Raw genomic sequence first — 23,816 nt, forward strand, 5'->3', positions numbered from 1 at the left:
TAATGCGAAGCACGGGCCCTTTGAGGACGCGTCCTCCGCTTTCATTACGAGATCAATGCACTGTTTCCAAAAACAGAGTCTCGCTGCGCGGCACACACGACCCCGCCGCCGGAGTATTTTCTCGGTTATATCACCTGGCAGTCGCTGTAAAGTCAACAGGCGTTTAGTCACTAAGTCCTGCTGTGCTGAGCTAGCTGTATACAGGCCACGCAGAACAAAAGTGTAATCTCGGTGCTACGAAATGTGTAGAATGAAATTAAAACCAGCAAGATATAGCTGTGTGTTAAAATTTCTTAAGTCTTGATCGCAAGAATAAATTAAGATACAATCTGGTAATAGTCGGTTCCGGTTGACTGACAACCACCAGCAGATCAAATTTACAAAAGACTCATTTTCTATGTTCAATGCTGGCCGCAACATGCTAGTTACGCAGTCTAACTAAGAATCGAGCACACTACGGAATCTGTGTCTATGTACAGTGTTGTCCATAACAACATCGTTACTGAGTGTAGCATACCAATAATAAAAAGGTTGATCGAAATATAGCTGCTAACGTTTAAAACCATCAGCTGACGGTTTAAAACTTAAACAGTCATTTTTTAAAAATTATTGTTGACGTGCTACACTCACTAACGATGATAAAGGCAACATTGTACTTAGGTGCAGATTCCTTAGCATGCGTGATACTGAGTAACGACTTTGATGGTAACGGTGTTGATGGACAACAGTATACTTACGTGTTGATTCTTGATTTACAGTTCGTAACAATGGTATTGTTGCCAACATTGTACACAGACACTGCGTCTTTAGTAAGCTTGGTTTTAAGATGGTTTCGAATCAACTGCAAACGATTATCAGCAAATCGTCATTTGATGTTTATTTGGTTCAAGACTATTCAAAAACTTAACAAGTACAGTAGAGCGTCGATAATCCGAACGTCGGTCAACCGAACGACCGCTTAACCGAACTGTGTACTCGGTCCACCTGTTACTCTCCCACCCTACCGTCCATCATCCCCCTCACTCCCCAGCCAAGTTTCCCACGGTAGTCGCAGCACTGGGCCACCGCTGGCGGAACATTGCTTCTAATGGGGCCTTCACAAGGCGCTGCTGGCCGGCCAAGCCGCCAGTCGCTGTGTTTCAACAAACAGCATCTCATCAATCACTGCTCTAGAAAGTGAAGATGAAAGTATACCAACAGCTTCTGAGGCATTCACTTGTTTAGATTACTGCCTTGCGATGGTTTGAAGCCCAAGATGTAAGTGACCAGTTTCAGATACCTGTAATGAAAAAAGTACGTGACTTAGCTGGTCGTAAGCGTGTAGGCTTGCTTAGACAGACCAAAATAAAGGATATTTTTAAACTTAATTTTTTTATACTGTATGTATTGTTCATGCAAAATAAGTATGTATTTTTGTTTTAATTTTTATTTTTATTTTACTGAGTATTTTTTTTATTTTTATTTTCGTTTAATAAGCTGTGCCACATACTATATACTCCTACTGAAGTTGCCTTTGTATGTTACTTTGTAATACTAAAAGAGATACTTGTTTTTATGAATAAATTTACTGCACAGTACTTCTTTTTGGCAAATAAACAAGGGCAGTTCGATTATCCCAGCAAACCAGTTTTCCGAACACCCATGACCCCCAATTACTTCGGGTAATCGACGCTCTACTGTAAATCAGACCTCTGTATCTCCGACACTCGACGATGTCGGGTGTCTCAAGTACATGTGATTGCGACACTTGCGAAATTATACAAAACGGGGTGTTCCAAAATTACTTACCCGATTTCATCTAACTGTAGCTTTTACACGAATGAAGATAGAAACTTGGGCCGAATTTTGACTTACGCGCAAGCCTACAAAATTTTAATCTCAAAAGCACCATCCGATTTTACGAGGGTGCATATTTCACGTTGCCAACAACCTTGCAGCAGTCGGGCTGTTGAGTGCTGAAGGGAAGCGGAGTGCACTCAACCCTTGCGAGGCCAATTGAGGAGTTCCTTGATTCAGAAGCAGCGGCACCGGTCACAAAAACTGATAATGGCTGGGAGAGCAGCGTGCTGACAATATGGCCCTCCGTATCCTACGGGCTGAGGAAGACACGGAGGCCGGCCGGTACCGTTGGGCCTTCATGTTCACTTCAGACGGTGTTATTATTATTATTATCATTATGTATGCACATACAACCTTGGGGTACTTTCTACAATTAGGTAGAGGACGGAAGTTTTCATTTACCTTACACGAACGTTCCTTCCGCGGGGTCTACGGCAGAGATTCCGATGTTAATCAGAATTGTCCCCTACATTTGCGAGCAGGTCTGCAGTAACTGCGTTTCAGCTGTTGTTAAGCGACAAGGCAGTTCACACAAAGCTTTTGCACGGGGAAACACACAGACGGAGTCTGTCAAAAAAACAAAAACAAAAAATCACATACTGTGAGACCAGGATACTTTGGGGACCAATGGTGCAGTGGGAGGTGCTCCACTTACAGCCGATCAGTTAACAGTTCGTGCTTGAGAAATGCTGTTAGTAGAGGTAGGTGCTCGTGCAGTAGTGTACCGATCTGTTGAGCAAAGAAATTTTTGGCATTTTTATACAACTGTGTTTTGCGCAACAGAACGAACGAAATAACTGCAATAGGGAAACCACTACGATTCGAAAGGGTCAACTGTCGCCAGGATGAACTTTCAATTTCGACGAGTAAGTTCCGACTTACCCAAGATGCTGTCCTCTTTCAAGTAAAAGATACAGCCTTGTGAAATCGAATCTCGTTGAAACATCCTGTATTGGAAAGTACAGAACAACATCTGGAAAATAGAAACAAAAAAGAATTCCATAACTTAATTTTTTCGGTCCCTTTTGATCCATTGTGGAACAGGTACAGCGATCGGTCAAATATTTACCAAGGAAAATCGCCAAACAGCCGTGTGTTTTGAGGAGTTATTTTATTTACACAACCAGTTTCGGCATATTAATAATGGCATCTACAGGTCTTTATGTACTCCACTGTACACGCAATTAGACATATAGATACTTGCATACTGGAGCTATCAATATCTGGGTTCCGTGATTTCACTTTTGGAGTGTTGAGTTGTTGTCAAATCTTCGAAGTAAACATTCCAAAAACGAATTCACGGAATCCAGGCAGTATCTGATTTGCATGGAGTGCAGAGCGACCTGAAGATGACATTGTAGAGATGCCGAAACTGACCATCTGAATAAAACAACTTCTTAAAACACAGAGCTGTTTAACGATTTTTCTTGGTAAAAATTATTTTTTCGAGGTGATAAATGAAATCTGATGACCGTCCCTTGTACAATCGGCACTGTGTACATGCCACTGTCTGGCATGCAGCGTGGTCGGTCGCTGATATACTCGCAGTTCCGCACAGCGCACTCACCGCGAGGAGCCGATTTTGACCAGAAAGTCTCGTGTAGAGCGGGCGCCAGGGAACAATGCCGGTAAGTGGTAACGTAATCAGGCGCGGAGCAGAGCTCAGCAGTTGGTCGGTAACAGCGCGCGAGCGGAGCGACGGAAGCGAGATGCGGAGCGCCTGACGGAGGCTCGGGCCGGCTCCGGCAGAGAGAGAGATAAACTGCCCCCGCACGCCAGCCAGCCCTTTATCCTTCCGCGCAGGCGGGTCGGCCAGCCATCCGGCAACGCTCGCCGTTATCCCTTTAGCCGCGACCCGATGTTTTTGGAGCGGACGCTACAGTAATAGCGACAAAGTGCGCGGCGCCACGTAATTTAGGGCGGCGAACGAGCGCGGGGGGTATCCCTATTATACAGAGGGAGCGCCCGGCGCGGCGCGCGCGCGCAAGCTACGGTGGTGGGGCGCCGCGGCGGAGCGGGGGGCGGGAGGAGGGGAAAGCGGGCCGGCTATCAACAAGCAAAGCTAGCAAGTAGGGGGATGATGATGTGTTTGACGCCACTACTGCTACCGGCGGTCGTTTACAGAAACACTGGCGCTGCTGTGTGCGCTGGCGCGAGTTAGCGGGAGAGCTAGACAGCGGTGGCGAGGCGGGCCGCGGGGAGGGGGGAGCGTCACGGCGGAGGGGGAGAGGGGGGACACGGCGGCGCTGGGCGTTCAGTAACGCGCGGGCTGCCGACGGGGCAACATCTCAGCGCGCACGGCGCCCGCTCTGTCGCCGCCAGCCAGCCGCAACGGGCGCGCGCGCTCGCACAGTGTCTCTGTCTCCCTCCCACGCTCGCCGAACAGCTGAGTGTCACCGCCTCGTCTGGACGCCAAAGTGCGCAGCACTGCCTCGCGGCCGCCGTACGAGGTAGTACACGACGCCGACAGAAGCTCGTCGTCTCCTCCTGGAGTGAGTGCGTAGTCGACAGCTGTGCTGTTCGGCCCGAAGGGGGGCTTATTATCTAATCTCGAGTGACATTTGAAGGCAGGTGTGATCGCCGAAGTACAGTGCAACTCGTCGCAGTAGGGAGCTCCGACATATTGTTACATCTGTATTGTAAGTGCGACATACGTCGTTTGTTTACACTGCGTAATTGCCTCCGGAAGCAGCTCGTACGGTAGTACAAGTAAACTGCCCCTTCTGTGACTGTGACAATAATGGAGAGTACAGTGTCGTTGCTCCACTATAGTGAAACAATAGCGCTTTGCGGGTGATACAGCAATTACTCGTCATATGAAAAACACCTTGTGTACGAGTGTGCATTTGTTGCTTTCTTGTCTCGTGTGCTTTCGTCAGACACAGATTCGAGAACGTTATCTGGCGTGTGGAGCGCGAAATTACTCCGCCCCTGTGACACATTAATTAACAGCGAGTAGAGCCGCTACGGTTGTTACGGGTCTCCATCTGTGTGCCTGGCTACCCCCACGGGAGCCGCGTACACGAGTGCTCGCACTCTCGGCGTGTTCTTTGAGTAGTGACAGCGGCGAGCCTGTGTGCGTGTGCGGTAGTGCGAGCTCCTCTCTCTGTTTTTTTGCCGATACGACTGGTGTGCGCGTGCAGTAATAAATCGCCGTGTGAGAAACGGCAGTGCCGTGTAGAGCGTTAAAAAGGAGCAAAGGGAGACGAAAAACAACAACAAACGGGAGCGTTTTAGCCCGGCCGCCGCAATAACCATGCATCATCTTTCTGAAAGCGGCGTGTGCTCGTAGACGAGAGAGAGCATCCGGCTGCATCGAGAATCCGGACAGCGGTCGCCGGGGCAGTTAGCGTTTGATGTGCGGTGTAATCGCCGAGGCCGGAGGGAAGCGCGTCCAGCAGCGAGCCGCGGCAGTCGGTAGGCCGGCGACTGCGTAGTCTCGGCTGCGAGAGCGGCGCCGGCCAGCGGACCGCGGCGCCGCCCCCGGCCCGCATGCACTGACGGCCGCCGACCTGCGACAGCGGGACCAGCATGCAGCAGCCGCAGCACCCGCACCAGCCGCCCGCCAAGCAGATGCCGCTGCCGCTGCAGCACCACCCCAGGGACGCCGCCGTCGTCCTCGCCAACCACGCCGCCAACAACGCCGTCGCCAAGAGCAAGGCGCTGGGCCACCACCAGCACCTGCACCACCACCACCACCACATCCACAACAATAACAACAACAACAACACCAGCGGTATCGGCGGCGGCGCGCTCAGCCTGAGCGAGAGCAGCTGTAGTGGCAGTCCGGGCAGCCCGGGAGAGGCGTCGCTGAGCGCGTCCATGGCGGCCGCGACGTTGGAGCTGTCGCAGCCGGTGGCGGTGTCGGCGGCGGGCGCCGCCTCCGTGGCACCGGTGGCGACGTCGACGCCGCAGTCGCAGTCCCAGCCGCCTCCGCCACCTCCGACGCCCTCGCCGGCGTCGCCCGTCGTGACGCAGCAGCAGCAGCAACAACAACAACAACACCTGCTGCAGCACTTGCACCAGCAGCCGCAGCAGCTGCTCCACCACCAGCACCACCACCACCAACAACAACAGCAGCAGCAGCCTGCCGCCGACAACACCGTCTTCGTCAACTCGTGGCACCCGCACGTGTACGGCAAGCCGCCGAGGACGCCGACGCCGCACCTCATATCGGACATCCTGGGCTGGGGGCGGAGACCGTCGCCGCCGCAGCCGCAGCCGCTGCCGCCGCCGCCGCTCCCGCACCAGCAGCAGCAGCAGCAGGCGGCTACGCAGCTGGCACCGCCGCCGCCGGCCGCCACGCACAGGCCGACGCTGGTGGCCCCGACGCCCATCCGCGCCACGCCGTCCCCGTGCGTGACCGCCATGCACAACCTGACCCTGCTGCAGCCGCCCCCGCAGCAGCCGTCGCCGGCGCTCTGCAACCCCCTGGCGCCCGTCGCCGCCCCCGCCGACGAGGAGCTCAGCAACGAACCGCTCAACCTGACGACGAAAAGCCGCGACGCGTCGCCCACCTCTTCGGTGGGCTCCATCCGCACTCTGACGCCGCCCGTGGTGCCGCCGCCCGCCCCGGGGAAGCTCCTCCTGCCCAACCACAGGCTGGCGCCCTTCCGCGAGCCTCCGGTCAACGGCGTCGAAGCGGTCGTCACCATCCCCACGGTCCGCGGACCCCCCGGCGCCGCCGTCAACGGGAGACCCGGCGCCGACGTGGGCGTCGCGACGCCTTCCGCCCCCAAGGGATCTGCGCACCGTGCCGCCCCCAAAGGTAAGATGCCGTCACGGTACGCTTCACCCCGCCCACTATAACCGCGGTCAGCGTGCTCTGTATAAAAAAAAAAAAAAAAAGCGTGTTGGCGGTGGTGTCGATAGGTGCTTGAAACAAGTTTTGCGAGGGCAATCAGTATCTGAAGACTCCAGCGTCTAACTAGCGAAACAAGACGAAATAAATTGATGAATACATTAGCGGTGTCAGTGTTCTAATGCATTCATCGCAACGATCGCAGTGCCGTGTGTAGCCGATATCTTCGTTTGCTTAGTGATATAGGGCATGGAATATCATGATAAAGTATGTGGACCAAGAGTCTCATCGCTTCTAACATTTCCTAATTGCGTCCAGATATCGAAATAAAGTTTTGCCTAATGATGCTAAGCAAATGGGCGAGTGCATTGTTGTAGAGTTCAGACTAGAATCTACTTTTACCACCGATACATGTAAGCAGCTACAGCATTTTTTTTTCCTTCTTCAAAAGAAAACTTCACTTTCTTTTAGTTCAAGTGGTAGTTCATGAAATGTAGAGCGCAGTGACGCAAGAAATATCTGCGTTTATAGCAATACCATGAAGACTGAAAACGTTCTGCATGTGACGCTGGAGATTACTACCAGACTGGAGGTTCGCGTCTTGTGCCAATTAAACGCAGCCAACAGTGCCGTCATGACAGATTTCGCCTTGACGTGAAGCGAACACTCCAGTTTAATCTGTGAAACACGTCTTCCTGACGAGTGACATGTTGCATATCATCGTATCAATACGGTTACGAGTAGTCGAATTCCGTCTGGAAAAGTACCTAGCTGCATTACAAAGTATGGTTGCTTCATTATATCAGTACATATAAACTGTAAAGAGCATTTTAAACCGTTACTTAAAATGATTTGCGGAAATTCTTTTTTGAGTTATTGAACCGATTATGGAATATTAAAAGTGCGAACCTCGTGAAAACTGTACGTGATCACTGTTTGATGCTAATAGTCATCTTAACTTTTAATAGAAGCAGTCTTCACGTGCGTGAGAAAAACGACACAGCGCGACATCATTTACTTATACGACCGTTTGTTAACAAGCGCAAAAAAAGAGGATTAACGAACAAACAGGCAACATTCAGAGAAAAGACGCGTGATAGGTTTGCTGTATGTTTATTTTGCGCAAGAGCGTCGCGAAACTGCACGACGCATTGCGATTAGTGAAAGTTACATTTTAAAATTTCCACTTACATTTCGAGAGCGTAAGTTCCAAAACAAATTAAGAAATATGTTAACGATGTAGGAAATTATAGATTGCTACTTACCGTGAAGATAACACTTTAAAGTTGCAGACAGACACATGGCTGTCTACGACTTAAATCGTAATCCTTACCTATGGAGCAATCTTATCGTTCCATACGTAGTTGTTGTCCCTACCTGGAATTTCTGTTGTAAAAGAAATATAGTACGTTCACACACATACCCTCGGGTATTTTTCATTGCTGGCGAGGAGAGGAGAAACAGAGAAAATCGTTCCGGCATATACCATAGGTTGTTTCTTGGTCTACAGACATAATTCCGTCTGCTGCAGTTGAACACATGACGAGGTACTCTTGGAGTGCTATGTTGACTTGGTGTCGAAATTCGCATTGCTAAATTTTTATTTTCGCCAAGCGCCCTACCTCATACATAGCAATGGATCGTCAGAGGCAAATTGCTTTCAATATTTCCTTTTCCTTATGCCGCAATTTCCGTAACGTACACCTACAAAATATCTTTCTTTTTATAAAGCGAAATCAAATGTTGTCTACTTTAGAACATTGTCGAGTGTTCCACTGGTTTTTGAGAAATACTGTGCTTGTTTTGAGTGTATTGTCGTAAAAGAAGCGGTGTGTGATATGCATTATTCGTATTTTGGTGTTTTTTTTAACAAATTGGTAACACCTGGTAAAAATAAAGATAAGCAGATTTAGCTGTTGATGGTTTTAAGGACAAAGCGCGGAAGCCACCGTAGTATCTTTTTGAGCTCAGGTGGAAAGTGGATTAAGGAAATTCCTGTCTGGATTGTTCGAGGTAAAAGACGACGTAGACGACAACCTGATGGAAATAGTGAGTAGATGACGTCAACAAAGAGGCAGACATGGAGGTGAGAAGATGACGGCTACAAAATGGGGAGAATTCTTTATCGAACAGTGGATGAAATATCTCGTAATACTTGGAATACTGGTTATAAACTGTGAGTGTCTGATTTCATTTAATTGCCCTCTTATTTCTTTATCGATACGACAAGCACTTAAGCAGAATTTCATGCAATTAAGTAGTTAACTTCTATTTGTATATTTCCAGGTCGTTTGCGTTCTAACAAGAAACTGTTTTATGTGTAGTGGCTGCATGTATGCAATACTTTTATTTAATCTAAATGGGTGTCTTCATCGTGGAAAGCCTAGAAATAGGAAGAAGGTATTTTTCTTGTTTTACCAGAGTAACTGGTTTAACGTTGTGCTAAATAGACACATTATCCGTTCTAAGGATGACATAGCGTACAAGTCGACGTATTTGAATCGTCGTTGAGTTTTAGGAACGGGAGTACTTTATATACGTGATTCCGTAACATGTGTCAGACAAATTCAATTCGCATTTGAGAAGCTGTGGCCGTTTTCTTCTGCAGAATGCGGATTTTGTTCTTCATGTAACTGTAGAGAAAAGCTTTCTTGCTACGGAAACGCGGCCAGCGAATTCCTTTGAAACTAATACGCGAAAAATGTGACTGTTGTAGTCCATAACTTCGTGTTCTCCAGTATAAGGCCATACGTAGGAACACTGTGCAGAAGCGAACCACAGCTCTGCGTTCGCAACGTTGTGCAAGTTCCCTGACTCGTCTTGATGGGTAGTGCTGTGTTTACATCGGAAGGTGACAGTTTTTATTTTTAGTTTTTATTGCCTTTTTTGTGTAATCATGTCTCCAGCGTACTTCTAAGAAATTGACACCGATCTAGAAGGTAAATTTCAAAATACGTTTACTTCATATGGGTATGCTGCCCTGCAATTAAACGAGCTCGTGTGTGTAAGTTTAGCAAGCAATATACCAAATTTTAATGCGCGCTAAGTGTTAGAAGCAGCTAGATGCCTATCGACCTCAGAGTTATATTTGTGCTGTGTCAACGTGAGCCGATATAAGCTTATTGTGCTGGAAATGTCAAATAGTATAGTACTGAATCAATCTTAAATTCTGTTATAAGACTCCTTTATGAGTCAGTTTTGAGAAATTTGATGAAACGACAAATTTTGAAATTTCCTTTTTTCCATGGGACACCTACAAAGAGCTACGTCTCACAAACCGATAAATTTTTCTGTCTCTCCCTTTAAGGCATGGGTGGCCAACGCGCAGGCCGCATGCAGCCGTAAACAAGTATCATTGCGGCCCAAGAAGTGAGCATCTGGCGAAAAGAGTTTACGTTAAGTTACTATAAACTGAATACTCTCTATTTGAAAGTCCCAGACGATGGCATTTGCTCATTTGTCCACCCCGTTCTTTTTTTCTCAGTGGTTATTTCTCTTACTTAGTTATGTGCGTCTCAAAAATACTCGTTTTCTTCCAGTGTGGCCGAGACAAGTTAAACGGTTGTACACCCCTGGTCTACAGCATCGTTATGCCAACGTTAAACTATAAATGCATCTTGCACTTGAACGTTTCCTTAAATAACTAAAATCGCTGGTACCTAGAGGAAATACAACCAATTGCTACGAAGGCAAAGGTGTCCGACATGCGATAAACATGGAAGTTTTATCGCATGTGACGGAGAGACCAATCAATATGATATTGTCGAATGAAACTTGTTGACCTGTTGCATTCAAGATGTCGCCTGTCCTACACCTTCCTTTGTTGGTCGATAGACACCATTAATGATAAGACTTGATGAAAAGCAACTATTTACAGGATGTCACATCAGGACCTAATAACCTGTTTCTGACACACATTCTAGTTTTATTTACTTAGTGTGTATATTTAAGTACAGTACTTTGAAAGCGAAAGACCTTACCTTCGAAAGTGGTACACTTATCAGTTGAATAGTTTTTAAGTCAAAGCTGAAAATTAGCAGTTTATTATTTAGACCGCTTTCAGAAAGGCCAGTTTTTGAGAGATAATAATTTTTTATTCTGAAAATAGTGATTGTTGACTTTTGAAACCGGACTGTTCTCACACACCGAACGCTACAGTTTCTACAACATCAAGTTCATCGACTGTAAAATTCCTGATGTAACAACTATTCTCAGGTGGTACAATAGTTATAATCAGTTATAAATGACAGAAAAATAAAAAAAATTGTATCCTGTTAAATATTCTGCATAATTCGTTTTCTCGAACGAGCTTCCAACGTAGATTTGTCGCGCTATCGCTAACAATTGGCATCTTCTCTCCATAAATTCAGGTGGTTAGCATTATGTGCTTTAGGCGGTTTAGTGACGCTTGCAGTAAAAATATTTTTGTGTGCTGTGCGAACCTGAATGAGAAAAGGGAGGAATGTCAAATTGTTCGAATTGTTGTAATAAAAGAAGTAGAGTTAAACAAAAAAAATATCGGAAAATCTGTAACATATTTTATTTCCTGATTTGACGATATATGTCGGTGTAGCTGCGTCTCCTCCACCTGTATGATTAAACGAATTAGCGGAAGAAATTTTTGTGCACCGCTCTTGGTGGCTCTGTCATTTGTAGGTAAAATAATTTGTGCTATATCAATCCCCACGTGTTGGAGAGTGGGGAATGAATATTGTATGAGATTGTGTGCCTGTGTTTGTAGGCTCTGGAGAGAAATACAGTGGAGCTACTGCAGTGACACCACAAAGAGTGTTACTTACAATTACTAACTTAGATAAATTCTATATATTTGTTACTATATCTTTCGAACCGTCTCGAGGGAATGGAATTATTTGGATGATAATTAAAGTTTGTGATTTTTCGCTATGGTTTGCATAGCACTTCCCCTACAATAGCTGAGTGTATGGCGATATAAGCAGAAATTCTTTTTAGCTTGGGACATTAGAGCAAGTGTTACTGTGTTTACCGTACCTCACTCTAAAGTTTGGTATTTTCAGTAATAACAGGAGACACGAGAGACATCCGCGCTGGAATATGTGTGTGCATATGTGTGACTTCATGCTCCACTGACTCTAATGAGTTATTTTCGCCTATCTTGACCCATTAAAAAAACACTGTTTAAAAACGTATAAGACAAGTTTCGCCCTTGTCGCGATCCATATTTATTTTCCTCGTACGATATAGTTGCCTCGTGTCAGATAGCTGTTTTCAGTGGCAGAAACTTTAACTCTCATCCTCTTACATCTTCTGATTTCGTGTTTATCGCTGCTGTGTTACTGTGTTGATATGGACACCTGAATCTATCAGTCGGAATTTAATACAGTCACGAGTTTCTATTTATAGGCGAAAATATAGACGATATCATCGCTGAACTCTTTTACTCTCGCGATATTTTTCATAAAAAATAACAATATTTGACATTTGTCTGAAGATAAGCTACTGAACCTTGAAATGCATAGTACGGACTTACGACATCACATTACGATGGTTTTAGTACCACTTTCTTACTCATCCACAATAGATATAATCTCAAAAATGTCTACTCCGCATCTATGGCCATTCTGTCTGAAAAGCTATACTGTTTCCCTGTGTTGTCCTTTTTATTCGTAATTATTTGCGAAATCCTGAGAATCGAAGAGTGCTACTGTTTCGCGTGTAATAGCAGAAACGTATTTCACCTTATAAAAGGATACTAGTTTTCTTTTCTTTCTTTTTACGTAATACGTTGATATACACACGTTTCGGCTCCTAAATGCTATATTCAGTGTTTCCGTAGCATGTTCAGATAATAGCAGGTTAAAAAAAAAAAACGCCTTGATAGAAAACTGTGCCTGTTATTGACATTTTGGAGTCGACATGGGTATTAATTGAAATAAATATGTGAATTAACTTTTAATCGTGTGGCAAACAGAGATACGTTTCCAATGGCTCATGACTGCGAATAAACACCATAGGCTATTTATTTTATTGACGAGAAATAGATTACAAAAGACGCTGATAATAGTTATTATGAGATTCATAACCCACAGAGTTGCAGCTTATTTTTGTACGTGGTCTTCACTATCCTCCAGGCTCATTTAGCGACGTGGAAGAACCGCGGAACGTAATTTCACTGAGTTCAAAATGTTAATAACTATAAAATTTCTTAGAGTGCAGTGAGAGGGGACTTAAAACTTTGTACGAAATCGGTACTAATCTGTCTTCTATTAGAAGTTCTTTTCTACGCAGATTTAGCTAATTTTATAACTTTCCAAGTAAGTTTAATTAAATGAACTGTTACTTAAATTAACCATATTTCTGTAAACTACCACACGCAGCAAGTTAAACGGGCCGTTGCACGGAAAAAAGTAAAGAAATCTTGTGGCAGCTGCCGGTATTGTGCATTGGTTCTATATTATTAAATCGCTAACCGAGTAGCATGGTGCACGGCACCAGTTGCAGAGTACTTCTTTAGCAACTTCCAAGGAGCAAGAAAAATTTGTTTTCAAATATTTCGTATAATTACTGACAGAATTTAAAAATTTTAAACGATATTGTACTCATTACAAGGCAAAAATCCTATGTTAAAGATTTAACACTGTAAGGCAAGTATTGCAGTTAGAGACTGTGCACGTGTATTCAGGTAGAATAACTCATTGTGCAAAAATTACACAGGTTATACTCATCCAGTGTTTGAGAATGACAGCACTTTGCGACTTCTGACAAACTTCACACATAATTTGAAACCCTTGTAAACTTTTTCTTGCTACCATCGCCTCCCCACAAACCGACGGTAGGAAAAAAAAAATTACCGCTTACCACATTTTTCGCTGTTAATGCAGTAAAATATCAGCATCAGGCGTGACGTTTTAATTTATTAATTCTGTACTGCTTCCTCTATTCGTAACGCCGGATGCACTTGCACAGTTATATCGCTGCACTGCACCTATTTCTGGAGGCTTGACGTCATAAATATTGAGAAACATTAGAAACCAGCTTCTGCTTAAAACTGAGCCCAACTTACCCAGGCTATACCAGTCCAATGGTTTACAATGAGAGCACTTCCAGCAAACTTGAAACATAATCTCAAACGTTTTCTAAATTGTTTCTCGCTTACATGCGTAACTTCAGATATTTAACGCTTTACCTCATTTGTAACGCAATAATACGTTTGAAGCTGATTTATGCATGGCAGTTTGATTTACAGAATCCGGTCTGGGACTTTGCTGGTGATTAAAAACAAAGGTTGTTTGTTCCTCATAAATTATTAATAGTGCCTATACCGCTAATTATGACTAAAAGAAGCGGGATTGTAATTAATGGCAGAGAAAATATCCCTTTCTAAGAACTGTGTTTTTATTATAATGTTGCTTTGCATTTCGTTGATTTGGTGCAAACTCATAGATTAATATGTGAAAGAAGTGAAATACAGGAGCTGTATCGTAAACGTGTATATGACAGCTAGATTTGACATGTGCTATACTCGATCTTGAGTAGTTTCTTATCATCTTTAATTTGCTGAAACCGCTTTCCCCAGTTGCTAGAGTCCCTGGCACCGTCGCAAACAACGTCAAAGCTATTCCGATGTAAGGGTACGCATCTCTTAACCTACAAGATGAAAAATAAAATAAAACAAAAATTCCAAATGAGTAGCTATATCAACGCTCTACATCACCTCTTTCACCTGCAACCTGATAGCAGTTATTTCGTTTACTAGCTCTTCTGTGCTGTATACCTGCTATACCGCTATATTTGGTACCGAAGTCAGCTGCACATTTTTCAAGATGAGGTACAGAGCTTTAATATGAGGTGTTTCTTCACAGGAAGTTACGGTCAGGCGAAATGATACGGTGTACGTACGACCAGTTTATCATTTCAAATTATCAAATACTTTGAAACACTTTAGCTCAAACAGTCGCGCTACTGTTCGCAGTTCGGCAAAAACGAAAAAAGTCTGAAGTGTTCGTTCGAGGAGCATATTTGCTTTAGTATCCGCTCGACAACGTTTAAGATCGTACAATACCGTTATGGAGCAGCAACAAGAATTGCATTGTTGAACATGAGCGAGTTATTCAGGCAGCAGATGTGCCACATAAACAATGCTGGCGATAAACGTCTATCCCGTAGTAGCATAGCCATCACAAGAGGGTTGTGGGGGGGGGGGGGGGGCAAGAGGGGTGCTTCCCCCCCTCACACACACACACACACACACACACACACACACACACCACCACCACCACCACCACCACCTACGCTACAGGAATTGGAGTACAGAGTTTTTATTCGTTACAGAATTCTCTCAAGATAACTTGCCTGTGAACGGCAGGAAAAATGCTATGAATTTTCATAAAGTTTCCGCGGCTCCACTTAAAAATATGAACTGTTAGCAGGTTGAAAATTGTAGGCCAGTAGGAGTGTTTCTTGGTGAACAATTTGATAAACAACTAATCAAATTACTTCTCACTTTCTGGTAATTACAATTTCTTTGTGAAAATCAGTAAATTACATTTTTTTATGCCGGTCCATTCACTGGTTAAAATTTTCTTAGATGTCTGACAGTTTAGCTACACATTAGCACTATGTCTGTCTAAGAAGTACACTACAATCATGTCATTTCTGCACAAGTTTTTGTTCTAGAAATATTTACCGTCCGATGATCAAAATTAAGGTTATTTTTTACACTCAATCGGTATGTATGTTCTTTCCTGTTGGTAGCACATTAGTGCGTGTAGTCTTCTTTCCTCCAAATAGAACTCCGAAACATCTCGAAAAATTTCAGAACTCTAGTTGAAATAGATTTTTTGTGCATAAAAAAAACATGCCAGAAAATTTATTTCTCAGGGAATTCAGTTCAAAGGTATATTTGATTTATGACTCACTTCTGTTATTCGTAATACACTCCAGTAGCACAATCTTCGTGGTTTGCATATTCCTCATCTTCTGTCGTCCTTTTCGTATTTCTCCTTGTCAGTACCGGCGTCTTTAGTGCCTCAGCACTCACTTTTCAGTTTTGGTCACTTTCATGGAATCACTTGTCGATAGTGATAGTCTCGTATTTCACTAAGATTATGTTCCTAGTAGCTGTAGAACTTCACGTTTGCTAACTCCCCCGCAAGTTGTAGGCATGATAATTTTCCAGAATCACAAAATTGCAGCAATTCAAGCTACAGGCAAGTTTATACAAGGGAAATATAAGAGCATCGCACAGTTAATCTTCAAACAGGGCTCTCAACTTGAAAAACAGTAGCGTAGTACTTGTTTCTCGAGTAGCATTCTTAAGACAACACTGACGTGGGAAAGCAGCGGAAACATTGGCGTGGACGCACACTAAGAGATCTTTGAGTTGATTTTTAAACTGCCTCCTGATTTTTTTTTATTTTTTTTTTTTTAGGGGATTCACAGGCAAGTTTCTTTAAGTGATGTCCCGTGATTCAGTTAAAGCTCTCGTTTAGCAGTTTGCACCCATTTTTGTGCCACCTATAAAGTCGATACACGTCCCAATACTGAGCAAATCATTTCGATGAAAAATAGCAATTATGTGTTTTCGTATGATGATATTTGGACGAAATGACGCTGTAGGAATAACACTACGATAATAGCCTGTGACCCAGTGGCAGGCCGAGGCCTTGTTCAGACAGACAGCATATAAGATCACTATTAGGGTGACTCAAGTACCTCTCCCGGTTAACTCCTAGGCCTTCTTTTTTTCTGGTCGGTTATTGCGCCCTGTGCATTTGCCCTCGGTGTGAGCCTGTTTTGCCGCTCCCTCGGTACAGCCCTTTTTTTCGAGCATTTAGATTTTTTCACCATAAATCGGTATAATATTCCGCTATGCGTCTCTTGAAATTATATGGCACGTTTCCCGTCAGAAAAATTGATCTGTTACTCACCTTCCCACATCTACATCTACATCCATACTCCGCAAGCCACCTGACGGTGTGTGGAGGAGGGTACCCTGAGTACCTCTATCGGTTCTCCCTTCTATTCCAGTCTCGTATTGTACGTGGAAAGAAGGATTGTCGGTATGCTTCTGTGTGGGCTCTAATCTCTCTGATTTTATCCTCATGCTCTCTTCGCGAGATATACGTAGGAGGGAGCAATATACTGCTTGACTCTTCGGTGAAGGTATGTTCTCGAAACTTGTCCGAGCTTCCCGAATACACAACACTATACCTTATTTTTGTCTGTGACGGTGAAATGGAGCGCCAACGCACACTGTTTTATAAAATTTCATTTTCATTCGAGGCATGAGCGCTTTAGGACGCATACGACCGCCACCTCAAGAAACCGCAGTAAACTGTTTTCCGGAACAAACGTTCAACAGAATGTGGCTTCAGCGACATGGCACTATTTCTCATAGTTTTGTGAGTAAAGCCTTCTTTGCTCGAATAAGAACTGATATTAATTCCGATATCGGATCGAGGTCAAGAATTAAAATTAAATTATACATACATATAAAATACACAGATACACGTTATACATAATTATCACAACACAAAAAATACATAGTGTAAAGAGAAACAATGCAAAACTGATGAAAATTTTGAAAAAAACGTATTAGAGGCACACAGAAAACCCAGGTTAAATTGGCCTGTTAGAGTACCTGTTGGTTATTGAAGGTAGTTTTTTTAGTCACTTCATAAGCTTTGAGTGTGGAGAGAAAGCTGTGACAGTGTAAGGTTTTAATTTCTTGTGGGCGGGCATCGCAGCCTGGATAAATTTGGAGAAAGACACCGTTCCATCAGACTGTATTTTAAAATTGCAGCCTACTTGTTTAACCACTACTAGTTCGATCGAGGCTGATTTTCAAGTGCATCCAAAAACGTAACAACAGTGGATACATCGTCCTCGTTAAATATACTTCGCATTCTATGCCTGAGTTTGCGTGGTATGGTCGTCAATGTGCACGGTCTAAAATATAAAATGCATGGAGTGATAGTGGTTGCGGGAACTACAGTATTAACGCACAATCAGACAGCCGCACTGACCACTAACAACGAGAAACCAAACCTCGCGATGCACTACCACAAACTTCACCTGTGCACGGGTGTTCAGGTTACTGGCAAATGTGTACAAGTGTGCACGGCTAAAAATAACGCTCAAAAAGGGTACAGGTAACTTAAAGTACTATCGACAAAAAAAAATGGTTCAAATGGCTCTGAGCACTATGGGGCTCAACTGCTGAGGTCATAGTCCACTAGAACTTAGAACCACTTAAACCTAACTAAACTAAGGATATGACACACATCCATGCCCTAGGCAGGATTCGAACCTCCGTCCGTAGCGGTCACGCGGTTCCAGGCTGTAGCGCCTAGAACCGCACGGCCACTCCGGCCGGCTATCGACAATAAATTTCAAGTACATCACTCGTTCATATAATAACAGTTATACTGAAGGCGAGAGGGCATATTGCATCAATATTTACGGAATGGTGTCAAACGTAGGCATGTTTTTAGATGCTATTATTTTTAGATGCACTTAAGAACTGATCACGCTGGAACCTAGTTGTGCTCAAGAAAGATCAGTTTTAAAAAACAGCCCGGTGGAATGACGTCTTTCTTCGAAAATGAACAGAGTATTTTTGCGTACCGCTCTAAGCTAATTAGTGTACATAAACATTACATTCGAAATGCGTATTATGTTGCCTTACTATAATCGCGTCTGTTATCCTCGAGCTTATTTCGTTCCTTCACTCAGAAGCATCACATTGTTTGGCTGTTGAATCCAGTTATAATTTCGTCAGTCGCCTGGCAACAAGTTTCGCGGGTCGAAGAACGGAAGGGCTACCGGAAGGGTTTGTAGGGAAGGAGCTTTTAACGGGAGCCGGCGCGCACTTAACGAAACCGCCAACTAGCCTGCTGGTTTATCGCCCCTAATGAACTAATCTGGCTGCGGGGCGCGCGTCTTGGCGATCGATGGCGGCTGCGCTGAGGAGGGGAGGGGCAGGGGGAGGGAGGGCTAGCCCTCTCCCCTCTGCCCCAGTACCCGCCCTGCTGCAGCGCTAATGAAGCCGGCCCACATCACCATTATATGTAAATACCGCGCGCGCGTGCGTGAGCCGCGTCTGCTCTTAGACACCTGTTGGTCCGGCCCTAGCGTGGGCGACGCTTCCGCCCTTTTTCTGGCCACCGGCAGCAGTCGCCACCCTGCCGTCTGCCGACCGTGTGTCAGCCCGCAGAGGGACTGCAAGTTGGATATTGGGAACTGCAGCTATAAATTGTTTTGTTGAGGAGCACAAAGGCTAATTTTCATACTGATTTTCCACTCGGCCATGTTCGTTGTATACTTTATTTGCACTCAGCCTCTAAGCTTTTATATGGCTTCATCTGCAGGAACTTAAGCACAGCTACGGAAATCACACACACACACACACACACACACACACACACACACACACACAAGTACATCGTAACGAAGTATCTGCTGATGTTGTAAATGCCGTAAAAGCAGCCTTATATTGATTGGTTTAGAAGGTACTGCAGCAATATATAGTCATTTCGATAACACTGCCTAAGTGCGTGTAGATGAAGACATAAAAGGCTTCGAAATCTATTGCAAGTAAAGTATACAACGAAATTAGTACGGAAAAGGTTTTGCGCTCCATAACGGTACGAAGGCTATAGTTTAATGGCCTTTCCTTGTGGAGGTCTTTACATGAATTGTTGCTGCTTTACTTCCGTTTCTTGATGTAGTTAGTGGCAGCTCTATATCTTCGCACATCGAGAGTGTTTACTATTCTTTATGGCTCTCTTCTTGCGTTTATTTTCTACGTATGGCTACATATCGAGTCGTAAACTGCCAGTAGACATACAGAAATAGTAGATTAAACTTTATCCAGCAGAAAAAATAGCGCTGATAAACGAGCTGCAAAAGTTCTATTTTGTGAAAAATAGACATCGTGAGTCAGTTTCCGTGTAAAAATGCAGGTTAATTCTTATAAGAAAATAAAAACAGCAATGACTGTTATTTACCATACTTATGTAGTACGAATGAATAGCGGCGTTACCGGTTCCGAATAGACATGTTCATCACCAGAGAATTTTTCACGTATAGAATTACATTTAATTTGTGCCATGCCTGAAATATCTTTTTCGTTGCTATGGAAATTTATTGGGGTAGTGATGTGGCAGCAAAGGACGAAGTAAGAAAAGGGCCACTTTAGTGTAACTGGACCTAACAATGAACTGAATCAACGTAAGGACTTTTTTTTAAGATAATACTGTGATATATTTTCAGGAACTGGTATCCATAGCTGTTATATATTTGAAGAATGTCATATTATAGCCTCAAACTGCTGGTAAAATTCTTCATTTATACAATTCGTTTCAGACGTCTTACCATAATCAGGGTCATAAATGTATTCACAGCATCATGTTTGACGAAATAAAAGCATTAACGTCAGATGATAAAACATAAACTAAACACTGTTATAATATCGTACGATAGATCCCATGTCGATCTATAAAAACTGTGCTAGATAGTGAAATCAGTTATAACACAATAAAACCATGAACTACGTACTGTTATCATATCGTATCATAAATTACGTCATCAATCTATAAAAATTGTTCTAGGTGTTGAACTCATTCATTTATAAAATGAACGAGTTCACTACCTTGCACGGTTTTATAGACTGACGATGCAGTTTATATTACGGTATGATAAGAGTGTATAATTCATGATTTTATCCACAGACGACAAGGATTTTATATTTCGCCAAACATGGTGGTGTGATTACTTTCATGAACCTGATGATAGACGACCGAAACTGGTTATGTTCACAAAGACTTTTACCAGCAACTCAATACAGTAATATGACACATTTCAATTTTGTGATGCTTACAAAGAAATTCCTGCGCCTTGTGCTTCACAAATAAATTTGCTGAACGTTTTCTCCTGAACATCTGTGTGATAACCACGGCATCACCGTCTATGAAATGCAACAGTGTTGGCTGACTACTGCCAAAAGCTTCAGCGCGATATGCCAAATGTTCAGCGCAAACGAAATTGTACAATCAAGGAATTCAAACCAAACACACCTTAAACTTAGGGTGTGTGTTCCCCAGGAGTATGTACTTATTTTCTATGAGTTTCAAACCTAAAGAAACTTTCGATAGCTCTCTGTGTAGTTACAAATGCTCTAGTGAAACCAATGCCTTGTGTATCATTTCTCCTAGACAGAAAGTTTCTCATAATATGAACATAACAGGTTGATATTAAGAGACAAATAGTTTGCTTATTACGAATCAGCACGTTTCACTTCTCTTGAAAAGAGTATTGGAAACCAAAATACCATCAGAAAATTTTTGTTTGTTTATCAGCGTAAGATTTGCCCAACCGTAATGTGTTATGAATTATCGTTGCTATCCGTACATTGCGCGCTACACATAATATTGAGTCACACGAAGATGCTCGGCAGCGCTTAGGTGATTCAGCGGCGTTGTGTGTACGTTTCGGGATATCGAAAACATAACTGCAATCCTTTCGAGATAGTGATCAGTGTAGACACCAAACTGCGTTTAAAGTATACCTGAATTTTCAGCGCGACGCAGTTGACTAATTAGGCCTATTGCAGGTTACGGAACTTTTCTGAATCAGTGTCGCTTTACTTCATTTCGACATTCGAGAACAATTTGAACAATAAATTTGTGATACGTTATTATTTGTTCTAAATTACAGTTTTCATCGTCTGGATAAAAACTCCACTCCCTAGTCAACTCGTAAATCGTAATTGGACTACATGAGCCAATTAAATATGTTATTTCACTTCGATTGGCCGATTGGGGAAGAAAAAGCGGGTGTGTTACGAGTTCCCTTGTAAGTGCATCTTATTTCTCTACGTCCTTGGAAGACGTCAGTTTCTTTTGAGTGGCTGTTTTTGATTGGCAGCAAACTTTGTTCACGATAAGTTGATTTCGCCCCCTTCGGCATTAACCAACATCACACAAAGATATAGTTACTGGCTTGTTGTGATTGACTTAGCAGTTGTCACCTTAGAGCAGCCCCAACAATTTCAGTAAGATCAACAAATGCCTTGAAATAAGTTCTGGATATAGAACGTCATATCCGTAATTGTACAATACTGGTCATTCGACGCCATTATGCTGATCTTCACACAGTGATCTGCAGGTGATGTTGACAAATGGAACCATGTAACCCAAATTTTCGCGTGATGTCGAATGAAAGCCCATGGTAGCGATGTTAGTTGATAAACAACTAGATAAGGGTTCATTTCAGATAAAAAAGCATCTTTATGGAATAATATTAAGTATTTCTACAAATTTAAAGTGTTTATGTACTCTGCCATAAAGAAGAATATTGCCCCAACGTTTCTTCAGGGACAGTTTCTGACCCAGAAGAGAGATTGTCTGGGGCCTGCAAAACACCCGTTTACTATTACTATGACTTTTTTCATTGGGCTCAAAACTTCTTCCAAGCCACGAAAAGACCTTAGATGTAGGAACTATGGATGTATGGGGACGCCAAGTCTTGTGAATAGGGCAGATGTTCGAAAAATTTGTTTCCGTTGTTTGAACAACACGCTCACAACTACTTTAAAAATTCGTATAAACAGAATTATTCCACAGATCAAATTGACATTATTTTCTGAATGGTTAATGTTCATCTAGTAACCAATAATTGGTCACCCCTGCAAAAATTATTGAATTTCCAACATGCTGTATGCGCTGTAACCGTTTGCACATTTTTGACATTTTTTTGCATTTTCGGAAATACCAGTTTTGACTATGTTAGGATGATTTGAAAATGTACCGTTCCCGAAATTCGTTATCGAGCGAATAAAAAAACTGAAATTTTTAAGTTTGGACTGGTTTTTCGTTGTAGTGAAAATTATTTGTGACTAATCTTCCCATGACACTTACTTCGACTGGCAGTCACAGTTCTCTAGTTTTTCAAGTTTATTTGCGCCACCATTCTTCGCAGCAAGCACAGAAATACTCGTATTTGTTTTGTAAATAAAACCGCCTTTTCTTTCTGCAACTTAATTTACTTTGCCCAGACGCGTTTCGCCTTTTTCTTGCTTCAAGGCATCTTCAGTGGGATCTATAACGATACAGCTTTCTTATTTTTACACATACTGAAGGTGCAATATTTACGTTATTAAAAGCACATTGTTCGAACAAATAGCTATATCTAGTGGTAAAAGAATAATAACACACCACAAGAAAGAAGGAGAAACATGGTGAACAGTGTGAAAAAGTTCGGAATGCAAAATTGTGCTTATGTGTCGGAAATAAAAGAGGTAGTGCGACCTCCAGACCAGATGACAGGAAACACAGATCAGAGAAAACTTAAGTAATTACTTATTTACATAAAAAAAGGCGAAGTGAACTGTTTGATAATCTAAAAATAACAAAACTGTATCTTTATAGATCCCACTGAAGATACCACAGAGCAAGAAAAACACGAGAAATAAATCAAGTCGCAAGCAAGAAAAGACGGTTTTATTTACAAAACAAGTGTCTCTATTATTCCGAACTAACTGATTGTGGAGCTACAGAGCATCCTTCAGCAGTGGCAACTGATATTGCAACATTTTATTCACTTTCACTTGTTTTGACCGTTTATGTTCCACTCAGCTGGAATACTTCGTGTGTATCTCAAAGCATCCAAATCGTTTTCTTATTCATTTTATGGAAATTTTTCCATGACATTTCATACATTTAGCAACTATTACCCGATTTCTTTATTTCAATTATAGTTATTGATTATAGACGTAATAGACAATCAATTATTCTTCCATAGAAGTGCACACATTTTGTGGAACGCTTTGACATCTAAATATTTAACCTTCATTACTGTAAATGAGTTTTCAGACTGAAACTGCAAAGATAATAATTATTTCTGCGTGCTGAGATAACCAGCTCTGTAAGAAAACCAGAGGGGTTAACCCATGTGGTTTGGCAACCACAGAAAGTTCTTCGCCATGATTGTCCAATCGCTCTCGTTATTTACTTTTCAGATAATTCTCTCTGTACCTGTGATGTGAGCGCAACAGATGTTATAATGAGGCACATATTTTTTTCCAAACATGTGTAGTAACTCGACAGAGAAATGTCAATTCAATGGGTATGACAGGTTTTAAAGGTGTACCAAAAGTCGATTTTCACTTAAATAAGTTACACAAAGCTTTTTAACA

The 23,816-nt window shown here is 43.0% G+C and overlaps 1 protein-coding gene across 1 annotated transcript in view; it reads left to right on the top strand.

Annotated features, from left to right (window-relative positions):
• The first annotated feature begins 4,101 nt into the window (after positions 1-4,101).
• The window catches only part of LOC126267831 (proline-rich protein 36-like), a 425,271-nt gene continuing 405,556 nt past the window's right edge, over positions 4,102-23,816 (top strand). The window contains exon 1 of the mRNA XM_049973135.1: positions 4,102-6,607. Within this exon, the coding sequence (XP_049829092.1) occupies positions 5,371-6,607 (1,237 nt within the window). The 5' untranslated portion in view covers positions 4,102-5,370. The remainder of the gene's footprint in view (positions 6,608-23,816) is intronic.

The sequence above is a fragment of the Schistocerca gregaria genome, chromosome 4 (genome assembly GCF_023897955.1).
Source record: "Schistocerca gregaria isolate iqSchGreg1 chromosome 4, iqSchGreg1.2, whole genome shotgun sequence".
Classification (NCBI taxonomy): Eukaryota; Metazoa; Arthropoda; class Insecta; order Orthoptera; family Acrididae; genus Schistocerca; species Schistocerca gregaria.